The sequence below is a fragment of the Nasonia vitripennis genome, assembly GCF_009193385.2.
Source record: "Nasonia vitripennis strain AsymCx chromosome 1 unlocalized genomic scaffold, Nvit_psr_1.1 chr1_random0001, whole genome shotgun sequence".
NCBI lineage: Eukaryota > Metazoa > Arthropoda > Insecta > Hymenoptera > Pteromalidae > Nasonia > Nasonia vitripennis.
In genome coordinates this window covers 609,007-630,115 of record NW_022279587.1, presented here as the reverse complement: position 1 = coordinate 630,115, position 21,109 = coordinate 609,007, and the positions used below count along the sequence as shown (strand labels likewise).

Sequence of the window (21,109 nt, the reverse complement as noted above, 5' to 3'; positions counted from 1 at the left end):
CACCCCTATATTTCAGGTCTATCTGTCCCAATCTAGCTCAAATTTTTAGGAAAGATAGTCAAAATATAGTAGAAAAAGATGTAATTATTTTGGTTTTGTTTATTTAGCATATCTACGTAGTCCTCAAGGTTTGGGTTAAGGGCATTCTTTAACCATATTTTGCGTTATAGGACGGACGGTCGCGCAGTACTAGCATACTTTAATTTTGGGGATTTTTAAACAAAAAAATTTGTTAACGTTTTTGTCTTAGAAAGGCCTTTAATTCCCTTTTTGGTGAGCTCATTTTCATTGGTTGAAGCTAAAGTAACAGCCCTTACAAGGCAGCCTAGTTTTCCAAAATCGCCACGTTTTGATCCCTGTATTTCAAGACTTTCTGTCCCAGTTAAGGTGAATTTTTTACGAAAAATATACAAAAAATCGTTGGACGATACATTGTTAATTTTGTTCTATAATTTGGGTTCTAGCATGTCTACGAAGTTCTAAAAGACAGAGCTTTTAAGGCTTCTGTATAATATATTTCGCATTATAGTAGAAATATTCAAAAATAGTTGTACTTTACGTAGGAATTGCGGAAATTTCGATATATTGCGACCGCTAAAGATGACCTATCACATAAAGCCAAAACACGTAAATCACGCTTTTTCAAATATGCATATATTTTCAGACAAAACACTGGAGACAGCAAAATTTTTAACAAATCACAATAATTTTGTGCTATAAATAATCAAAAATAGTTATACTTTACGTAGGAATTAAGGACATTTTTGAGTATTTCTACCAAAAATTTGTTACGATTTGTTAAGAGTTCTCTTGTAAAAAAAGTTTTGCCCCTTAATATACCAAAATTTCCCACTGTGCCGCTGGAATAGTCTACGACTTTAGTCTCTAGTTGCATAATGTACTATCACCTCACTCTGCAGCGGGAGGAAAAGTCTTTTCCTCTCGCTGTGTGAAAAATGAGATTTTCCATTCGTTTTTCGTGCATATAAAAGGACCTTTTATATGCACGCGTTGAAAAAGATATTTTAATAAAATAAAAAAATATACGAATAAAAGTACAGTTTTTAACTAAAAACATATAAGTTCAAATTGAATGGAGGGAAATGTATTGTATTTAGGTGTGAAGCTTCTACGGATTGTGAGTGAGCGCATGTCGAGCCTCAAAAGCGCAAGGCTGCATGTCTGCCTAGAATATTAACTCACTGTCAACCTCGTCTATGTGTTGAAAGAATGCAAAACAGACTCTAGAGATTTTATTCGCAACGTCGTAAATATTCCGAAACGATGTGACGAAAATTTTTGAGGAATATGTTACTTAACCTCTCCTAAAAACTAGTTTTTTCGAAGTTGATCTGGCTGAATTGAATAGAAGGATAATAAGGGAGGCAGAAATAAAAAAAAAAATTATAAATCAATTAAAATTTTTTTTCAAAAGTATTGTTCTGAAGGAGCAATTTTTTAAACTAAATACTTAGGTAATTAGAAAAAAGGTATTAAAATCTTTAAAATATGATACTCATACGCCAGCGTTAGCGACGGATCAAATTATTTAGAAGATAGATTCGTAAAATTTTTATAACCTAAGCAGCAAAATTGAAGTATGAAGCAGTCGCGGTGCTTCCTGACGACTCAGTGCATACAAAACTTTATACTTTCTATCGGAGCGGTACTTCGCTTCTAGATAAAAAAAAAACTATTAGTTTTATTATTATTTGTTCTGAATTTACTTACTTCAATTTCAGGTATATTGTTATCCTTGACATCATCATCTTCTTCGTCATCGATTTCTTTATCTTCAGAACTATCTTTAGCCTCTTGTTCCTTCAACTTTTTTTCCTCATTATCTTGCGATTCTTTCATTTTTTTTTCTCCCTCCTAAAAACATTATAGACGCATAAATAGATATGCATAGAGTAAAAAAGAGTTGTTTTATAGTGTAAAACTTTGATATTCTTGTAAACTATATCGCTACTTCATAAAAAAAATATACGTGATTTGGGGTAATAAAATTACTGTTACGCTTTTCTATAACTTAAGGGGACACAACACTTTTAAACTTCGAAAAAATAGATTTTTTTATTGCTTATTTTGACAGGAAATTTTCCGTAGAACATGCTCCTAGAACCCGTTTATCAAAAAAAAAAAAAAATTATTGCATAGTTGTAAGCAAAATACTAAAACAAATTTTTTCCGTAAAATTGCTTATTTTTCATTTTATGTCTAATGCGACATATCATTTTAATTTTAAGTTTTATAAATTTAATCTAAAAGAAATTTTCATAGAAAATGTGAAAAATACTAGTTTGTTACTACGGTAAAAAACTAGTATTTTTTACATTCACTCTGATCGAAACGTAGGGACATTTATTTGAATTCAAAAATTCAGTTTTTTCATCGCCAAATCATTTCTAAGCATTCAAATTAAAATCCCTGCATTCATACCAAAACTACAGGTGTACAAAGTATCCTCCTTGAGTTTGAGCCCAAAAGAACCATTCGTTCACTTGGAATTTTACGGACAGTGAACAAATTCACAAATCCTTGCACCGAGTGCCACAAAGGGCCAGCAGGGATAATGGATGTTTTAGCACGGTAAAGTTAAAGGTATTTATACTAAATATCACTATAAAAAATTTTAAATGATTTACTTTAATTTTGTGAAGAGTAATTTTAAGAGGTTCACAACCGACCGTCCCTGCCAAAAGTTTAGCTCTCTGCTGCGCTTTTTGAACATGGCTACCCCCTCAGCGCAACGCAGAGTTTAGAATGCGCCTCTACCCGCCGTACGCACGCATTGTTAGGCGCGCCGCGTTGGTGAGCGTAACTCACACGTACGCACGTGCGGCCGGACGACAGCCTACTTTAGATTACAATAACTTGGAAACTAAACGTTAAATCATTGTTCACGAGGTCTCAAAAAATTCGTAATATTGTTCTCAACCTTACTTTAGTTTCGCAACAAGATCGTAAGAAGCGTTCGGCTACAATCAACGCAAATGTACGTTTCTCGCGGGCCAAGCATACGGATCGCGTGTTGAAAGCCCAAACATTGAGGCCTTATATCTCAGCTTCCAGACGTCAGATTGATCTGAAATTTCAGATGTGTAAAAACAATACCCTTATAAAGCAGTGTGTGAAGTTTCATTAATTTCCTAAGAAAATGAGTTTAGTGGTGGACCTCCTTAAGGGGGCGGTTGGACGAGCAGGTATTAAGTGCATCTTTTCGACGTAGCATTGGAATGACGATATGAGCTACCAAGGCGGTCACTGGATATGAATTCACGATGGCAGTTTGTTCTGTTGCTGTAACGTAATCTAATAGGTGCGTCGAAAAGATGCACTTAATACCATGGTTTACATAAATTATTCTTACTTTATGATAAAAGGCAGGCCATATAGGAATTTTTTAAGTTGTACTATTTTACATGGTTTTATCAATCCCAAAATAGGAGATGACATTTTCGAAAATTTTCTCTTAATTCTTATAACTTAAACTTTAACCATAAAAAATTTGGATCGATACCTCTATTTGTTGCAGAGATATTACATTATATGAACCAAAAAAATCATGTTGACCCTTAATGATGGCAATCAGTGCATTAGTTTTGCGACTGTACGAATTTTAAAAAAGTTAAGTTAGAATTTCAATAACAATAAAGCGTTGTGGTATAAAACAATGATCAGACATATAAATTTCCCTGATCCAACAAGAAAGGCGTAATGAAAACTAACTTATTTAAAACGTAAATAAGTAACATGAATGGAAATAAGCATTGAAAATAGACACAAAAAAATAGTAGTTCATACTATATCAAACATTCTAATTTTATACTACCTGATAAATATTACAGACACACTAACTCACCGATCAACCTGCCCATTACTCTAAAAGAAATAGAAACTGCATCAAGAAATGAAGCACTTCAAACTAGGTTCATTTAAAGGACACTAATTCAAATGAACAACATATCTAATCAGTTGTCATCATCATATGAGTATGATGTAACAGAATGTGATGTAGATGATATTGATGAGCATTCGACTGTGAACGAACAAGTATCGATGTCGATATTAACAATGAACTAGTTATGAATAAAGAATGTATAAGTGTTATAATTGCTGAAAGTTAAACGTCTAATATCGCAGAGATCCTGTATAATAGCATTAATTGAGAAAAGTATGATAAAAAATTTTGAAAACTATTTTCATTATAATAAAACTAGTTCATGGAGATAAATTTGATATACGCAATTACCAAACTAATTAAAGACAGACAGAGAGAAAGAGAGAAAGAGAGAGAAAGAGAGAGATTCAAACTAATACGAAGATGAAGGACTATAGATTATTGGGACTAATTTTAGATACGTGTCATCCCAAGTATGTTAAAACTTGAGATTTCACAAATTCTTAATTAGTGTTTGTCTATTGCAAATTAAATCGACCGTCAAGAGAAGTAACTATTACGTTTCCATACTTGTTATTTGCTGTATATTTCGTCAATTGCAAACTAAAACATCGCTAAAAACGAAACGCTGCGCTTTTCACATAAGGCACTCGCCGATATTTAAAGGTTCGCTGGTGAACACACATACATGCACACACGTAGCCACACAAAGTATGCAGATATTCAAATATTGTTGATAAATTAATTAAACTGTAATGGGGTAAGACTTGACGATGAGAGGAAACATCGTCTTTTTTTTCCTGTTCTAATTACCGGTTGTATTACCGGATAGCATTTTCAATATACTGACCATGCTTTATACAAGAAATTCGTATTCTTATAAAACAGATCAATGTTTCAGATTCGTCCATTGCATAATCTAAATAAAACTACTCACTTGTCAGTTTTATTCGAATACTTTTATTGATCTGCTGCAGCAAAAAATAATGTTGAATTTTAATGACAATTGATTTGTGTATAAAAGATTTTAGGGATTGTAATAATAATAACATATAAAATATATAAGTTAATGATAGGATTAGAAAATATTAATCAACGAGACTTTTTTCGCAATAGCATTATTCCAGCTAACAAAATAGACTATTATTATATAAATTAATACTGTTATTATAAACTATTCCTGATAAATGCTGCACTACAGAATAATACTTATTTAACATAGTGGGTCAGTATTTATTTGTTTCTGTTCATTTTTGCGTGTAACGGGCCTAATCTTCCTTTACGACAGTGGCAACACTCCCATCTGTCTAGCAGCCACGGCTATGCCGGAGCCGGAATGGCAGTACGACCCTGCAGGAGCCGTACGATAGTCCCGTCAGCTACGACATGTCGTATGATACTTATGACGGTTTATGTCGCGTTGTTGCGGCCTATAGTTTTGGATTCGTTGAATGATGACAGCGCCACTGTGTGCTCTCTCTTAAATAGATGTGTTTTTATCTAACTAGTTCATAATTCTATTATTAAGGTTAAATGAGATTTATATTTATGGACCAAATTATATCATGTGCTGTGCGTTAAAAGTAGAAGTTAATGTATTTTGTCAAATTAATAATTTTCAGATTTTCCGTAAAAGCCAAGGAGTCATGCTAGCAAATTGTGTAAGGAGTGAAGTTGCCTTTGATTACTAATAGTGTTATTCTATAGTTATATTTATGTAGTTTATGATTCGGATCGTTTGTCCAATTTTAATATTGAAGTTTATGAGAGCGTCCGTGGCTCAGTCGGTTAAGGCCTTAGCTGTCCGAAACACGTTCGCTCAAGGGGTCGTGGGTTCGATTTCCGGTGAAATCACTCGGATTTTTTCTGAGTTAGTTTCAACGGAAAAAGTACCCAAGACTCCGGCTGTTTCGAGGCAGGTTTTTCCCCGGGATTTTCCTTTAGTGTAATTCCTGGCTTTTCCTGTCTCACAGGCGTAAGCCTGGGCGAATGCGAAACAGTGGTAGGGACCGAAGATAAGGCAGGAATAAAGGTAGCCAACCCGATGCATTAGACAGGGAGCGCCGGCCTCACCGGTGTGGAGCTGGTCTAATACGGGACCTTGTCCGGGGAAAGCTACACAGTGAGACGGACCCGATGCCCTCTCGGGGGCGAAGAGTGCTGGCTTAATCAGTAAGATGTGTCTGAAAATATGGTCCTCACCGGAGATGTCTCTATAAAGTAGTAGTAGTATAAATAAAAATATAAGTATGGATATAGCAAGGTAAAAAAGAGATAGGATTGGGCACTACTTTTACACAGAGGTGGTGTAATGCCCCCAGCAGCTGGGCCGAAAAGCTGCGCCAGTAATGAAGAGATAAAAAATTTTTTTTTTGAAGTTTACACTCTATATTTAGTTAGTATTTTAGATTTCAGTTTGTTTTGACTTTTCAATTTTAATTGTAAATTGTATTGCATATATTGTTGGTGCATAATAATATTGTTTAATAGTTATTATTTTTCTCTAATTATTAGTGATATATGAGCGTGTATGTATATAATTCGTTAAATTGCACAAGTGTTCCATGTATGCGTATCCTGCCTTCAATTAAGTACTTCAATAGAATTATTAGATAAGTGATTTATTATGAATTAAAAACAAAAATTATTGTTTAAAACTTTTTCTATTAAGCATTTACTTTGTGGAATTTATTTTATTGTTGCAGGTTCTTTAATGTTTATGATTTTTGTAGCAGATGAATTTTTCTATCAGCCTCTTGACTAGAAAAGTATATTATTTTTAATTTATCGAAATTATTATTTATCTTGCATATGAATGATTTTGTTGCATTTTATTGCAAAGTATAATGTCATTGATATTTCATTATAGTCAAAAATTGCGTAAAAAGTTGTGAAATTCCTGTGAAAATGAATTCTAGTGACCTCCTAAGTTGATGGAAAATATGTTTCAGAGTTCTAGATCATTAGAAAAAAACTTGATGAGACATAATTATAACCATCAAATTTAGTTCTCATAATACATTATACAAGAAGAAAAAGCTTAATAAAAAATATCTTACTATTGTAGGTTTCCAAACGTCTTGTCCAAATTGTTTAGCATATTCAGGATCATCTGTGAGAAGAATGTTATCAAATATAGTTCCTGATTTAACTTGCCATAAATCAAGTCCTACTATACAAATTTCATTATGTTTGTATAAGTCTGGATCTGGTAAATATTCAGGATTATCTATTTCCGGATGCACCCAAGGTCCTTTATAATTTGGATTATCAATCTGTTTTGGTTTCCAGTCACCCTAATAAAATAAATAAAATAGTTTATTTCACAATTAATATGTAGAGGTCGCTTACACTGTACAATCATCTACTTCATTTTAAAATACAGACGCAATTTGTTGAATTTTTAGATTTTTACGGGTACTTTCTAATACAAATTTTGTGGTTACTAAATTATCTCTGAGAGACTTTGTAATAAAAGTAATCTAGCGCAAAGAAGTTAACCGCAAGGATCTCTGTGCCCAAGGTGCTAATTTGCCTACTAAATTCATACATTCATTGAGGGCTAGGTAGATGCTGCACTATATGACATTTCAGGAAATGTTAAATTTTAAGAACATAAAATAAGTTTTCACTTTCATGAAACTGTAATATACATCCATGCACACTGTCAACATAGTCAAACAATTTTCATACATGTCCAGGTATCATAACCGAGGAACGTTGTTAACTCGTCCCCAGCATACAATAATTGTATTATTTTAATGTACAATAGTTACATGTTACAGGTGAGCAGCGACAGGGCAGAGAGAGAGAGAGAGAGAGAGAGAGAGAGAGCACACTTCGACGGTAAGCGGGGAGAGAGAGAGAGCTTTGCACGCGAGACTTAGTATATGCGCGGGAGATCCGTTTTAGCTTTAAGCCTACACTGAAAAAAAAACTCGACATTTTAACTGAAATCGCACCAGTAATCCGTCATTGTACGAAGACTCGCCAAAATTACCGTAGAGTTCAGTAGTTTTAAAGAATCAGTTCGGTCGTTTTTGCTGGTGTCCCGCGTAATTGACCAATTTTACGAGTCGCGACTGGCCAAAAGTACCAGTGGCACACCGTTTTTCTTACTGAACAGTTGTTACGGTGGCAGAACGGTCAAAACTACCGGACTTTACAGCAGAAACAACTGTGTTTTTTTCAGTGTATCGGGTAGAGTTTTCGTTGCTAGACCATGCTAACTATTTGGATACGCTTGAAATCTAACCGTGTGTGTGGTTCCGGAGACTACGGCTCGACTGAGAGGGTCAACGTGCGTCATCGCCTTGAGCCTGTCTATCGTGCGGCTACGCAACCTTGCCTTCAAAGGAGACGTCCTGGGGCTTGAGCTGGTTCCTCAGAGCGAGTGGAATCTACGATCCGTAAGTGTCAGCTTTCTACTTCTCTCTCTCTCTCTCTCTCTCTCTCTCTCTCTCTCTCTCTCTCTCTCTCTCTCTCCCTCTCCCTCTCTCTCACTAGCTCTCTCCCGATCTCTGACTAAGCCGTTCGTCTGCGTCTCGCACACCCGCGTGTGTGCTCGTGTAATATATTTTAAAATTATCACAATATACTCTGTCCTTATTCTATCTAAAGCTCGTGTTCGGCGTCGGTTATTTCCGCGAACTCGCTTCCCGTCTCCTCATAGACAAAGTTCCCTGCTGACTCCGCAGGCACGCGTATCGCTTCACGATACACGTACATAAAAACTGCAGCTAGTCATCATTCGATCTTGGCCGGTCCACTACGAGCCTCGAAACAACCCGAGGAAACGAGACCTTGTCTTGATTATTGCGAGGTGATCATCCAGACAGCAGTTGCATTGCACGCAGCTAACGTCTGCGCGACTACTATCGAAAACTCCAGCCTGTTATAAACCAAGTATAACATGTTTTCAAAAACTACAAATTATAATGATTTCTCAGCCTCAATAGATTTTCTTTGGCTTCTAAAAAGACTTTTACAATTCCTCATCTGCTTCAAACTCAGGTAGAAAGTGCTCTTTGAAGTCCAAAACCGAAGGAGGCCTACGTAGGGTAAAAAATGATTGAGTTTTTGGCTTTCGAAGATATGTTATATCAGATTATATGAAATAATAGAATTGTTTTTTGATTTTAAATTATTTGATTCCCGCATTAAATATTATTGACCACAAAATCTATATCGATTGAATGACAATTTTCGAGCAATCTCACCAGACCCAAACGTGGGCACCATTACATTTTAGTGGGGGCCAAGTCCGGGAGTCTGATGGGCGCCACTGGTTTATTTGGGCACGCCCGAAGAACATTTTTACTCGAGATAAATTGAGATTCAATAAAATTAAAAATATAAAAATTACATCTATAATTATGAATTAAATGTTTTAGAAATACAAAAAATTAGAAATATTATGTTCGAATAACAGACAATTTTTTAAATTGAATCATTTAATTCCTATACTTGGACTTGAATCATCAATTATTCTAGATTTGGTCATCGAGACCAAATCTCATTGATCATTTTTATTTTTAGCGAAGTAAGTAAGTTTAATTAAAAACTTGTCTATAATTTATAAATATTTCCTCTTGGAATTTGTATGAATATAAACTAAGTCTATCCGTTATGAGATATAAGTTGAAAAGAAACTTTAAGCTTTCTATAATAGTCTGAATAGCTGAGGTACTTGTGTAATGAATTGTCACGCTGAGGATCTGAGTTCGATCCTTGAGCAGGGAAATACTTTTTTCCTTTTATTTCTTTCATTATATGCTTAATATGTTTAAATTGTAAATGAATTATAGTTATGCCAAATCGATAATTATAAGGTAGTGTTTTATAAGATAATAATAAATAAATAATTTTCAGGTAATAATCATTAATGAATTGAACATAAGAAGAAACTAATATTATCAAACTTTGATAAATTGAAAATAAACAGCATATAATTAAAAAATTCTTTTTGTATAAGAATATAATTAATTATAATTTCTAGATAAATCATTAATTAGTATTACAAATTCTGTTAATTTTAAGGTATTGTTTACTTATCAATTGGAAATATTCTTGACCGGCTTGAAAAAGCGGGCAAAAATCCTATTTTTTTTAGAAAAACCTGATTTTTTAGAAGAAACTGGCCAAAAAAGCTTTTACTTTCCGCTTTTTGAAAAATTTGTAAAAATGATTAAAACATGTAATGACACATATATAAATATAGGTATATGTATCATATATAGAACTAAATACTTTGAGGTGCTGTGTCAAAAATGTTACCTTAGTTCATCTAATAGGCACAATAACGCGGAAATTAATATATACGACACAAAAACTATGGTGTGCACCAAGGGCTAAGTGAGCTTATTGACTTCAAGTGGATATTGTAGTACTAGTTTGCGGGCTTGTCGCTCGTAATCGCCCTTGCCTTCGGCTTGGGCTACTTGTCTTGACTCGTACTGCAATATCCTTACTCGGACTAAAGAATACCACTTTGCGCCCTTGTTACACAATATATTATTTTGTCCGCCGGTCAAAAAAGAGTCACGTTAGTCCCGATTAACAGGTACGAAAAACGCAAAAATTGTTCGTGTGTTACAAAAAGCGGATTTTTGTCTTGAAGCTATCGTGAGCATAATTCTTCTTGGGGTAATAATAAATGATTGTTGTCAGTGTCCTGATGTTTAATACTTGATATTTTTAAAATTCAGTTCACTACATTCATTAGCGTATATTAATAAAAATCTAGAAAAACTTTTATGAACTGTAAATATTTTATAATTACTAAAAGATTTCATAACCTTTTAGAGGAAAAATTATAATTATAAGACCATTTTTGTAAAAAAAAAGGAAGGATTTTGAGTTTCACTAGTCTTCGTTTGAAAATCGAGATATTTTTCGTAGGAAGCGGCGCAGCAGCAGCGTAGTAGGCTAGGACATTTTATCTGGTGTTACGGGTATACTTTGAAGCTGGACATGCTTTTGTCGCTGCCTATCTCCGGGACCATATCGATTCTTTAACGTCCGCCTCCTCCTCGTCTTCGAATGAGGTTGTTGTCATAGGCAATCGCGTTCTGACTTGAACTCGTTCTCAAGCTCTAATTGTTTGAAGCACCATTCAGTAGCTGCTGCAGCTTTTGCTTAAAAGTGGACTTCTTCAACTTGTCCGTGAGCGCGTAGTGTTGCTTACTATCGAAGCGTTGTTGCGTTCCTAGATTATTAATAACTCAAATAACATATTTTGCTTTAGAAAGTAGTTTAAACTTAACATTACTTTTTACTGAAAATATAGATTCAGGCTAATACCATCTATTAATTCTATTAATTATTAATCTTTATCCAGAGGAAAAAATTAGAATCATCAATCTCAGTTTAACATTTGATTGATAATGCTAGTGAATAATTTTATGTTGCACTATTAAATTATGGTAAAATAACATGAATGCAAACATTGCTATGGTGAATTTTGAAAAGAAGAAAGATCAAATTTAATCGGTCATAATGGAAAAATTCGTTTGTCTTCTAATTAAATATAATAATGAGTTAAAAAATCAATTATTATATGATATGATTTTAGAGAATGAATTGAATATTATAATAATATTTTTAATTTCACATCTTTTATGATTAACGAATGAAAATCTATTTACAATATAAAAATACAAGGACAAAGTAAACTTTAAAAATTAAGCGGAGTGAGTGGGTGGTGAAGGCGAGTTTAAAAAATAGATGAACTATAATACGATAGAAAGTATTGGGAAAGCAATGCCGTACGCTGTAAACATAACGTAATAAACTTAAACCAACCCTTATTAACACAGACAAGAAGTTGTTTTGCTGACAATTTGTAAGTGCATCGACTTATTTTAAGTGGATGGTTCTTCGTAAAAACTGTTATTTAAAACAAACAATGGTCAAGCGGTTCCAAAAAAATGTTTATATTTAATTTTGAGAACAGAGTTAAAGTACTTCTAGAAGTTTGCCCAAAAAGAAATGAAATTTCTAAATTAAAAAAATGGACTTCTACCCAAAGTAAAGATAGGCGAGTTTGATGTATTCCGTACTACCATACATGTCAGTAAAATAATGTAAGATAATAACATAATTTTGTTTAGAAAGTAATTACAGGTTAAAAAAACTGAGATAAAATAAAAAAGTCAAGTTTATTACTATATTATTTTTATCATAATATAGTAAACACAAAAATGTTTCCAATGAAAAACGTTTCCAATAACCTTCCCAGCATACAATAATTGTATCATATTACTGTATAATAGTTGCATGTTACAGGTGAGCAGTGACAGAGCAACGAGAGAGAGCACACCGCGATGGCGAGTGGGGGGAGAGAGGGAGAGCTTTGCGTGCGAGACTTAGTATACGCGCGAGAGATTCGTTCGGGCTAGCTTACCGTGCAGGCTGTCTTTTTGCTAAATTGCGTGAACTGTTATTTTAATCCTTGAGAAGCGCTAGATCGAATTGTGTGTGTTATCTTTCCCGAGACTACGGCTATTCCGAGGTTCTTCGTGCGTCATCGCCTTGAGCCTGTCTACCTTGCGACTACGCTACCTCGCCTGCGAAGGAGACGTCCTGGGGTTTGAGCTGGATCCCGAGAGCAAGTGGAATCGACAATCCGTAAGTGTCAGCTCTCTACTTTTTTCTGTCTCACTAGCTTTCTCCCGATCTCTGGGTACACCGTTCGTCTGCACCTCGCACACCCGCGTGTGTGCTCGTGTAACATATCTTAGAGTCAACAATATATTCATTCTATAATTTACTTAAAACCTGTATTCGGCATCGGTTATTAACGCGAACCCTACCTTATTAAAGTTCCCTGCCGCCTCCGCGGGTACGCGTATCGCTTTATGATACACGTGCATGAAAGCTGCAGCTAGTCGTTACCCGACCTTGGCCGGTTCACTACTGGCCTCGACACATCACCAGGAAACGAGACCTTGTCTCGATTATCACGAGGTGATTGTCTCGACGGCAGTTACACTGCACGCAGCTAACGTCTGCGCGACTGCTGCCGAAAACTTTACCCCGTTATACAAGTTAAGTAGTAAGTAAATTAAGTGGTTTGTAATTGAATTATTTATTATTTAAGTTTAAGCTAAGTTTAACAATTATTCGACTCCACTGTTGAGAGAAAAAAAAACAATGAGAGGACATATAAAAGGTAGCTTTTTTATCAATATTTTTTGAAAATCATATTTGATAAGCATAATAAAATATGATGTAAGTCAAAATAACTTAGAGACAATGAACAAAAGCAATAATTTGCTTATAATGAAAAAAGCGAACATTAACATCATAGAAGTAGCACGGGCGCCGCAGTTTCGTTTACTTCTCAAGCTCTCTTTCGTGGCACTACCATGCTGCCTAATTTGACACTTATAACTTAGTACATTTCATGTCTATCAATACCAACAGATTTAGGCAGCTAGCTTTAAGTATACTAAAAGATCAGTACGCAGCAAATTATTTAAAACTACCGGAGCTGGGTTTGGCTCGTAGCATCATATCATGATGTAATTTGAGTACATAACGTAATCAGTACCAATTTTAATAATTTTGTCTTTTATTATTATTTTTTTTTAAATATAAAATGATAACTATGTGATCTGCAAGACGGTATTTAAAAGCGAATAAGTCAATGTCTTCAGACATAATGCGGAAGCATCGACTCGCTCCCAAAAGGTATTCCTATCTAAATTCGGCTAAGTAGGGAGACATATTGCTCTGTACCGTTTGAGCTTAGTCGAGCGAGTGAGGCTGACGAGCTCAGCAAGCTCTTCTTTAAATTGTAAAGCGCTCTAGTGCCGAGCCACTGCTGCTACCGCTTCCTCCGTTTCCATTTCCAGTCAACCGCTGCTAGTGCTTGGTGATTAGTTCGGCATCGGTCTGCCTTTTCAGAGTATTTTTAAAGAAGTCTTCCGTTTTGACGCAAGTCTCTCTACGACGTCCACACTAGTAGACGCGTTAACTGCTAAATCAAGTGGCGCGGTAGCGCCACGAAGGCGAGTTTGGGAAGCAGACGACGCCGCGCGCCCGTGACACTATTTACTTCTATATTGGTGTTCGAATTTTTCATGATACAGAAAAAAATGCTTATTGTTACTGTCTGTAAGATTTTTTGGCTTATTAGTATGTTTTCTGAGCTAAACTATGATTTCCAACAAAAATATTAGTGAAAAGGCTGCTTATTTTTATAATATGTGAGTGTATAATCCAAAAATGCTAAAATTACGTTTTTCTTCTTCAGCCTGAAATGTGAAAGGACCGTTAAGTTAGCCGCAAGAAGTGTTAGCACCGTGAAGTTGACCGCAAAGCTATATACAGATGAGAATTGCTTTCTCAAGAAAATATAATAATATATTCCGATATTTTGAATTAAGAGGTTGCGAGTGCATACTCTGCGTTTCGGAGCTGTAACAGTAACTAGCTTGCCAGGGTAGACGATGACAAGGTCTAGGTGGCGCGCTCCGTGGTTTTTTGTGTCTAGGTGTAAAAATCATTCGAGGAATGTGTCTAGGTGTACAGGGTGGCCGATGACGAGTTCTGGGTAGTTCGCACCGTGGTTTTTGGTGTATAGGTGTAGAAATAATTCGAGGGTGATGTATATTAGAACAATCAGTGATTTCATCTTAGTAATAAAAATGTTACAAAAAAGCTGTGGTCGAATGGTGCTAAAGATGCTTATATTTTATTTTTACGACTTTCAATATGAAATACTCTAAACAATTTTAAAAAAAGTATTGAAATCTCTAAAAAAAATTAACTCTTAAAAAAGTAAAAGGTTAGGCAAGTTTGATATATTCCGCAACAAAATTACACATAGAAAAGAACTGAGATCAATCAAACAAAGTCAAATTTATTATATTTAATCGTAATGAAGCAAAGAACTCTCAAGATAATTACTACGTAACTTGCCATGCCCGTTTCATTTTGTTTATTGGTGAACAACTAAATTTTATTTTTGTATATATTAGAACGTCATACAAACACTATAAGTACAATGAAACGGGCATGGCAAGTTACGTAGTAATTATCTTGAGAGTTCTTTGCTTCATTACGATTAAATATAATAAATTTGACTTTGTTTGATTGATCTCAGTTCTTATCTATGTGTAATTTTGTTGCGAAATATATCAAACTCGCCTAACCTTTTACTTTTTTAAGAGTTATTTTTTTTTAAAGATTTTTATATTTCTATGTTTTTTTTTAATATTTAGTTTTTTTATCGGCCCGTATCGAGATTGTTATACCTTAGAAGAGAACGTTCAGGATGAAAAGTGAACTTACTCGAGAACTAGCAACGACTAGACAATTTTTAATATAATAAACAATAAAGTATATTTAAATTTCAAATTTGAGTATAATTATATTTAATCTAAATAACATAATTAAAAATTAATATAAATACCTTGAATTCGGGATTATCAATCATAGGAGCTTCCCATTCACCATCCATCTCGTCATCCCAATCATCTGGTTTTGTAGCTTCAGGATCAGGGATGTGCTCAGGTTTGTCCCAATCTTCTGGTTTTCTGTCGCTAGGGTCTGGTATAGTAGGTTTGTCGTCCCAATCAGCTGGTTTTGACTGTGTAGGATCCTTGATTTTTTTAGCAGGTAAAAAGTCCCAATCTTCCTCTAGCTGACCAGATTCGACTTTTTCATTGTCAATCAATATCTGTAAAATGTAATAAATTCATTTTAAGCAATTTTTTTTTACCTCTACAATTATTAAATACTAGCTTATTTTACATTACCAACATTGTTACATTTATCAAGAGGCGCGATAGCGTCGCGTTGGCAAGAAAAAATACGATTCGATTCGACGACAACGTAACCCTATATACTTTGAAGTTGGGCTACTTGACTTTCAAAAAATCTCGATTGCATTGAAATCGTGAGTATTGCGCGTATGCGCAATCTATTAGTATCTACTTAAAATTCATTAACCCAATCTTTTATCTTAAAAAAGATTTATTCGAAAAAATTACGTTATCAACTTAATATTTTAAGTTGGCTAATCCAAGAACCTCGGATTTACAATGGCAAAATCACAGGCTTAAACGGAATAGGCACACTGATCAGTGGCAGTCCCGTTCCGACTAGAACGTGCCTTATTGCCAAGGGGCTTCATGTAAAGACGGTGACAAAGCACTGCTCAAGGGATCTATGTACAGCAAGGTTAAGCTACAAGGGCATCGGAGGCGAACGAAAGGTCATTATGATTGCCACGGCATACTTTCGCTATGAGAAAGCGTGTTCCCCGGAGGAAATGGACGCATTAATTAGGGAACGCGAAGCCGAAGACACCAAGCTTATAACGCAAACACGTATAACACACGCTGGGGCAGCTCAGACTGCAATATTAGAGTTCTTAGCAGCAACGAACATGGATTTTCTCAATAGGGCAACAGACCCACGTTCCGAAACGCCGTAAGAGAGGAGGAGGTCATAGACATCACCCTGGCCTCCAGGAATGCGTGGTCTGAGGTTACGGGCGACGTCTCCATGTCAGACCACCAACATATTGTGTTCAGACTTGGCGGACAAAATACGCTCAATTAATTCATAAGGAATCCTAGGAAAACAAAATAGATAAGCTACAGAGAAGAATTAACAGCTAAGATCGGCTACTTCTCTGTCATATAAGGGACGGTGGAGAACATCGATCATTGCTGCAGGATCCTAAGGGACATAATAATAAGTTCTTTCGAGAACAATTGTGAACTAAGAGCGAAGAGGCAAACGAAAGGCGCTCTCTGGTGGAATAAGTACTAGAGAAACGCAGGAAGAAAGTAAGGCCGCTATACAATCGGTTCATGCAAACAAAGAGTGACAAGGACGAATGGGCGTATACAGCGGAGCAAAAGGAATATAAGAAGGAGATCGAAAAGACTGGAGTGGAGGGTTGAAAGCGAAACTGCAAAAGCCGAAGCACGTTATCAGATACGGCCAGGCTGTGCAGTGTCCTGCAGCACCCAAGGAAGCCCCTGACTGACTCGATCAGACTCGAAACAGGGGACTGGGCAAGTAATGGACAGGAGGTCCTAGAGGGCCTGATGGAAACCCACTTTCCACATTTCAGAGAAGTGGCGGGATCAGAGGCATGCGGCTGACGGCCCACAAAGAGGAATGGAGACTTGCGAAACGGGTAACAGACAAGACAAGGATCAAGTGGGCTATAGGGACGTTTGAGCCTTACAAGGCGACACACGGTCGCAAGGGACTTCAGGCCAATCAGCATGACCTCGTTTTTACTCAAAACTCTGAAAAGGCTGGTTGACAGATATATTAAAAAGTCAGCACTGGGTCCTTCAATTACATGACTGTCGAGACGATTTCGGCAGGCATGAAGGAGCACACAATCCCGGCAATTCTCGCTAGGTGGATCAGCTTTATGCTGAGAACCAGGACGATAGTTGCAACCTGGGGATCGTACTCTAGCAGAGGAGTGGTGAGAAAGGGATGCCCACAAGAAGGGCTGCTGTCTCTGACACTATGGTGCCTGGTGGTGGACAGACTACTCCGTATCCTAAACGAAGCCGGTATAAACGCACAGGCATATGCAGACAACATCGTCATCCTGATTATAGGGGACAACGAGGACGTACTAGCAGGTCTAATGCAATTCGCACTGGGCCTAGTGGAGAAATGGTATAATAAAGTAAAACTGGGGGTTAACCCCAAAAAGTCAGTGTAATGCTGTGTACGAAGAGGTATAAGACCAAGCCGACGGAAGGGCTTCAACTCCATGGTGTCCCCCTGAAATTTGTAAAGGAGATCAAATACCTGGGAGTCACGCTCGACGCTGAACTCAACTAGGGGAAACATATTAAAGAAAAACGCGATAAAGCGATAGGCACATTCTGGGCTTGCAGGAGGGCCTTTGGCAATACCTGGGGTCTAGAACCGGATAAAGTGAGATGGCTATATGATGCAATCATCAAACCAGGACTCACTCATGGGGCACTGATATGGGGCCACAAATGTGAGTTGAAAACAAAGATTGGTTATGGGAGGAATCACGGTATCCATGCGAACGATACCTACGGTCGCTATGGAAACACTGTTGAAACTTCCTCCACTAGGCAAGGTATTTAGGACAAATGCCTGTAGGCTGTTCTGCAGAATAGCGGAATCAACGAATTATTCGGACTTCAAGGTCGCGGCACTTCTGGAACAGGTAATTAATTTCTCCAAACCGTTCTTGATGGTGATCCCAGAATGAGAAGAATGGAAGACGAGATCACACAAGCTCCTCAAAAACAGTGTAGTGTGGTTCACTGCCGGCTCTACTAACGTGCAGACAGGCTAGCAAGTAGAGGCGCAGATGGCATTTGAGCAAGGAGATGCGCAGTCGCCGTTCCTACCTGTGAGGTAAACAGAGCAATCAAGGACTGGCTCAGCTCGCAACTGAGCGAAAAATGGACTAACGCCAAAGGAGTAGGACAGGCTAAGACTCTGATGTGCGGCGGCTCACCAGAAGAGTGGCTGCGGACCATTAGTGGCTTAAGCAGGAACAGGCTGAGGCTGGTCGTGGGCTGTCTAACGGGGCATTGGAGAGTGGGGTACCACCTGTGGAACCTTGGACTAAGGGACTCCGAAGGCTGCAGGTGGTGCGAGTACGAAATAAAGACCACCTCACACCTGCTGTGTTAATGTCAAGCTTTTGCGGGGACAAGATAGAGGGTGTGGGGTGTTTCTATGATGGGGTCAGACGAGCTAACGTCAAACAGCTTGGCATCAATCTGCCGAGTTGTCGAAGCTATAAACAAGGGATCATAAAGTAATATCATAAGATACAGGAGGCACAACACAATGAGCTTCGCCTGAGTGCTCAACCAGCACGTTCCGGTGCAGGGGCCGCCGCCGTTCACCTCCGCCTACCTAACTATGATTATGACTAACTTAATATTGTATGTTAAAAATTTGCTCGGTGTATTTCTTCTCCCGATATTTTGTCTCCTCCGGTCACGTAACTTCAGGCGCGTTACGTATTATACGCCAGTAATTAGAGCAGTTAATCTACTCGGGGTGGGGGTAAAAACAGCAAAGAATATATTTTTCGTCAATTTCTCGAAAACAGTGGTAGCTACAGAATAATGGATGCCACCATCTTGAAGAGCGTGAAATTTTACATCGGATATGCCTTAGTACTAAACTGATCGTTGTTTATTTATTATCTGTGTGACGAGACACGAGTCTCGCACAGGTAAATACGTGTGAAGGCGGCCGCAATAGACGCGGCATGCGCAGCGAGCGCGCGCACAACGAACAAAAGGCGAATCCGCACGACGCGGATTGAGCGCGCGCACAACATCCGCAAGGTGAGTCGGCACGAGCGCGGAGCGCGGCAGTCAGCGAGCGACTTAGCGGCAACGCGCCAGGCGGCGCGCCGTGAACGCACCTATACACATCCGCGCCGCGCGCCTTTATAAAGCGAATCGCGCGGCGCAACGGGCAGTTCTACTTGAGCTCCACTCCAGGTAGTATCGTGCGCACACGTTACTACAAGGAAAAGCGAGAGATAGACTTACGCCGGCGAAATCGTCTCGTGAGCCCACGTGACGATTTGGTAGACGAACCGAAACCCGAAACTCCGAATTGCCATCGTAAGCACACGTAGGCGACACCCGGTGCCCCCGTAAAATCCTAACCTATATTCCGAAATATTGCTGCCTCCCTCTGCCACTGTGAGCCTACAGGGTTAAGGGAGTAACAATAGTTCCGCCGGCGATTCGCCAGGTCGTGCGCTCACGTCCTGGTGAAACTAAGAACAATTCCTAACCTCCAAAGCCAGCTTTACGCCGACATCTCACGACTCGCTTTATCGCTGTGTGCAAACAGGATAAAGAGAAGAACGACACGAGCGACGAAGATTTGTGAAGCCGTGCGCTCACCACCCCAAAAATCCGTGGGATAACCTCAAAACACCGTGACACTATCCCGACCATTCCTGTACGCACACAGAACGGTCGGAATCGTTGTTACACGACACATTCGGATCCGCGTAGCCGTACGCACACGACTCCAACGTCCTGAATGAATTCCTAACCTCGAAATCCGCCACCGAACCGTCATACCGCCACCGAACAGATTCACCGAAGCCGCGTCCGCCGAATCATTATTGTAACGAAATCGCATATATATTCTTGTAATTTGTTAACCGCGTTAGCTTAAACAATTTGCAACCGCACGATATGCAACCATAGCGTTAGCTCTAGTTAGCCGGTGTTTGCAGGCTTCTGTATACCTCTCTCTCTCTCTCTCTCTCTCTCTCTCTCTCTCTCTCTCTCTCTCTCTCTCTCTCTCTCTCTCTCTCTCTCTCTCTATATATATATATATATATATATATATATATATATATATATATATATATATATATATATATATATATATATATATATATATATATATATATATATATATATATACAGGGTGAGTCATTTTAATCTTTAATCTCAATTATCTCGTTGGCAAAGCATGCCAGCGAAAAAAGTTTCGGGTAAAAGTTTTAGGATTTTTCCCTGGCTATCTGATGATGACCTTGACAATGTCATTGAGCGCGACCTTCAAGGTCATTTGAAGGTCAAGTCGATTTTTTCAAATAGAAACCCCTACTTTTGGCACCAGAAATGGAAAGAGCGGGAAATTTTACGTTTGAATATGACCTTTCCTTGACCTTGAATTCAATGGTCAAGGTCATTGGTCATGCCGATAACAGTACAACTGATTAGCTGAACTCTAATGCATTCAAGGAGAAAATGTTACCCACAAAAGTTTTCAGTTTTCTCCCCGGCTGACGAATGGTCATCTTGACCCTGTCGTTAAACAGGATCTTCAAGGGCATTTCAAGGTCAAGTTGATTGTCAAGGTCATAAATGAAATGAGAGTGACATGCGTTCAAAAATGAAAAAATTGTCAATATTTCCAGAAATTTTCAAAGTCATTCCATTATTTTGTATTAGTGTCAATTTTCAAAATTCTTGATGTAGTTAAGTCATTCCATCATTTTGTATTAGTGTCAATTTTTGAGAGTGAACTACTCTTAACAGTTATGTAGATAGCAAATTAGTGCAGAAAAGCTTAATCGTGTTTTTTACTTCTTGTAAATCGATAATTATTATTGAAAAAAATCTGTTTCCCTGTTTACTGGTCTGTAACAAATTATTTTGATTTTGATCATGGCTGATTATG

General features: G+C 37.5%; 1 protein-coding gene across 4 annotated transcripts in view; it reads right to left on the bottom strand.

Annotated features, from left to right (window-relative positions):
* Positions 1-21,109, bottom strand: part of Crc (calreticulin) — a 73,863-nt gene that overhangs the window by 9,305 nt on the left and 43,449 nt on the right. For 2 of the 4 annotated variants that reach the window (XM_032601200.1, NM_001161679.1), the window contains 3 exon segments: positions 15,324-15,590; positions 6,964-7,200; positions 1,732-1,875 (listed from right to left, as the gene is read on the bottom strand). In XM_032601200.1, the coding sequence (XP_032457091.1) occupies positions 1,732-1,875; positions 6,964-7,200; positions 15,324-15,590 (648 nt within the window). 4 annotated transcript variants of the gene reach the window in all.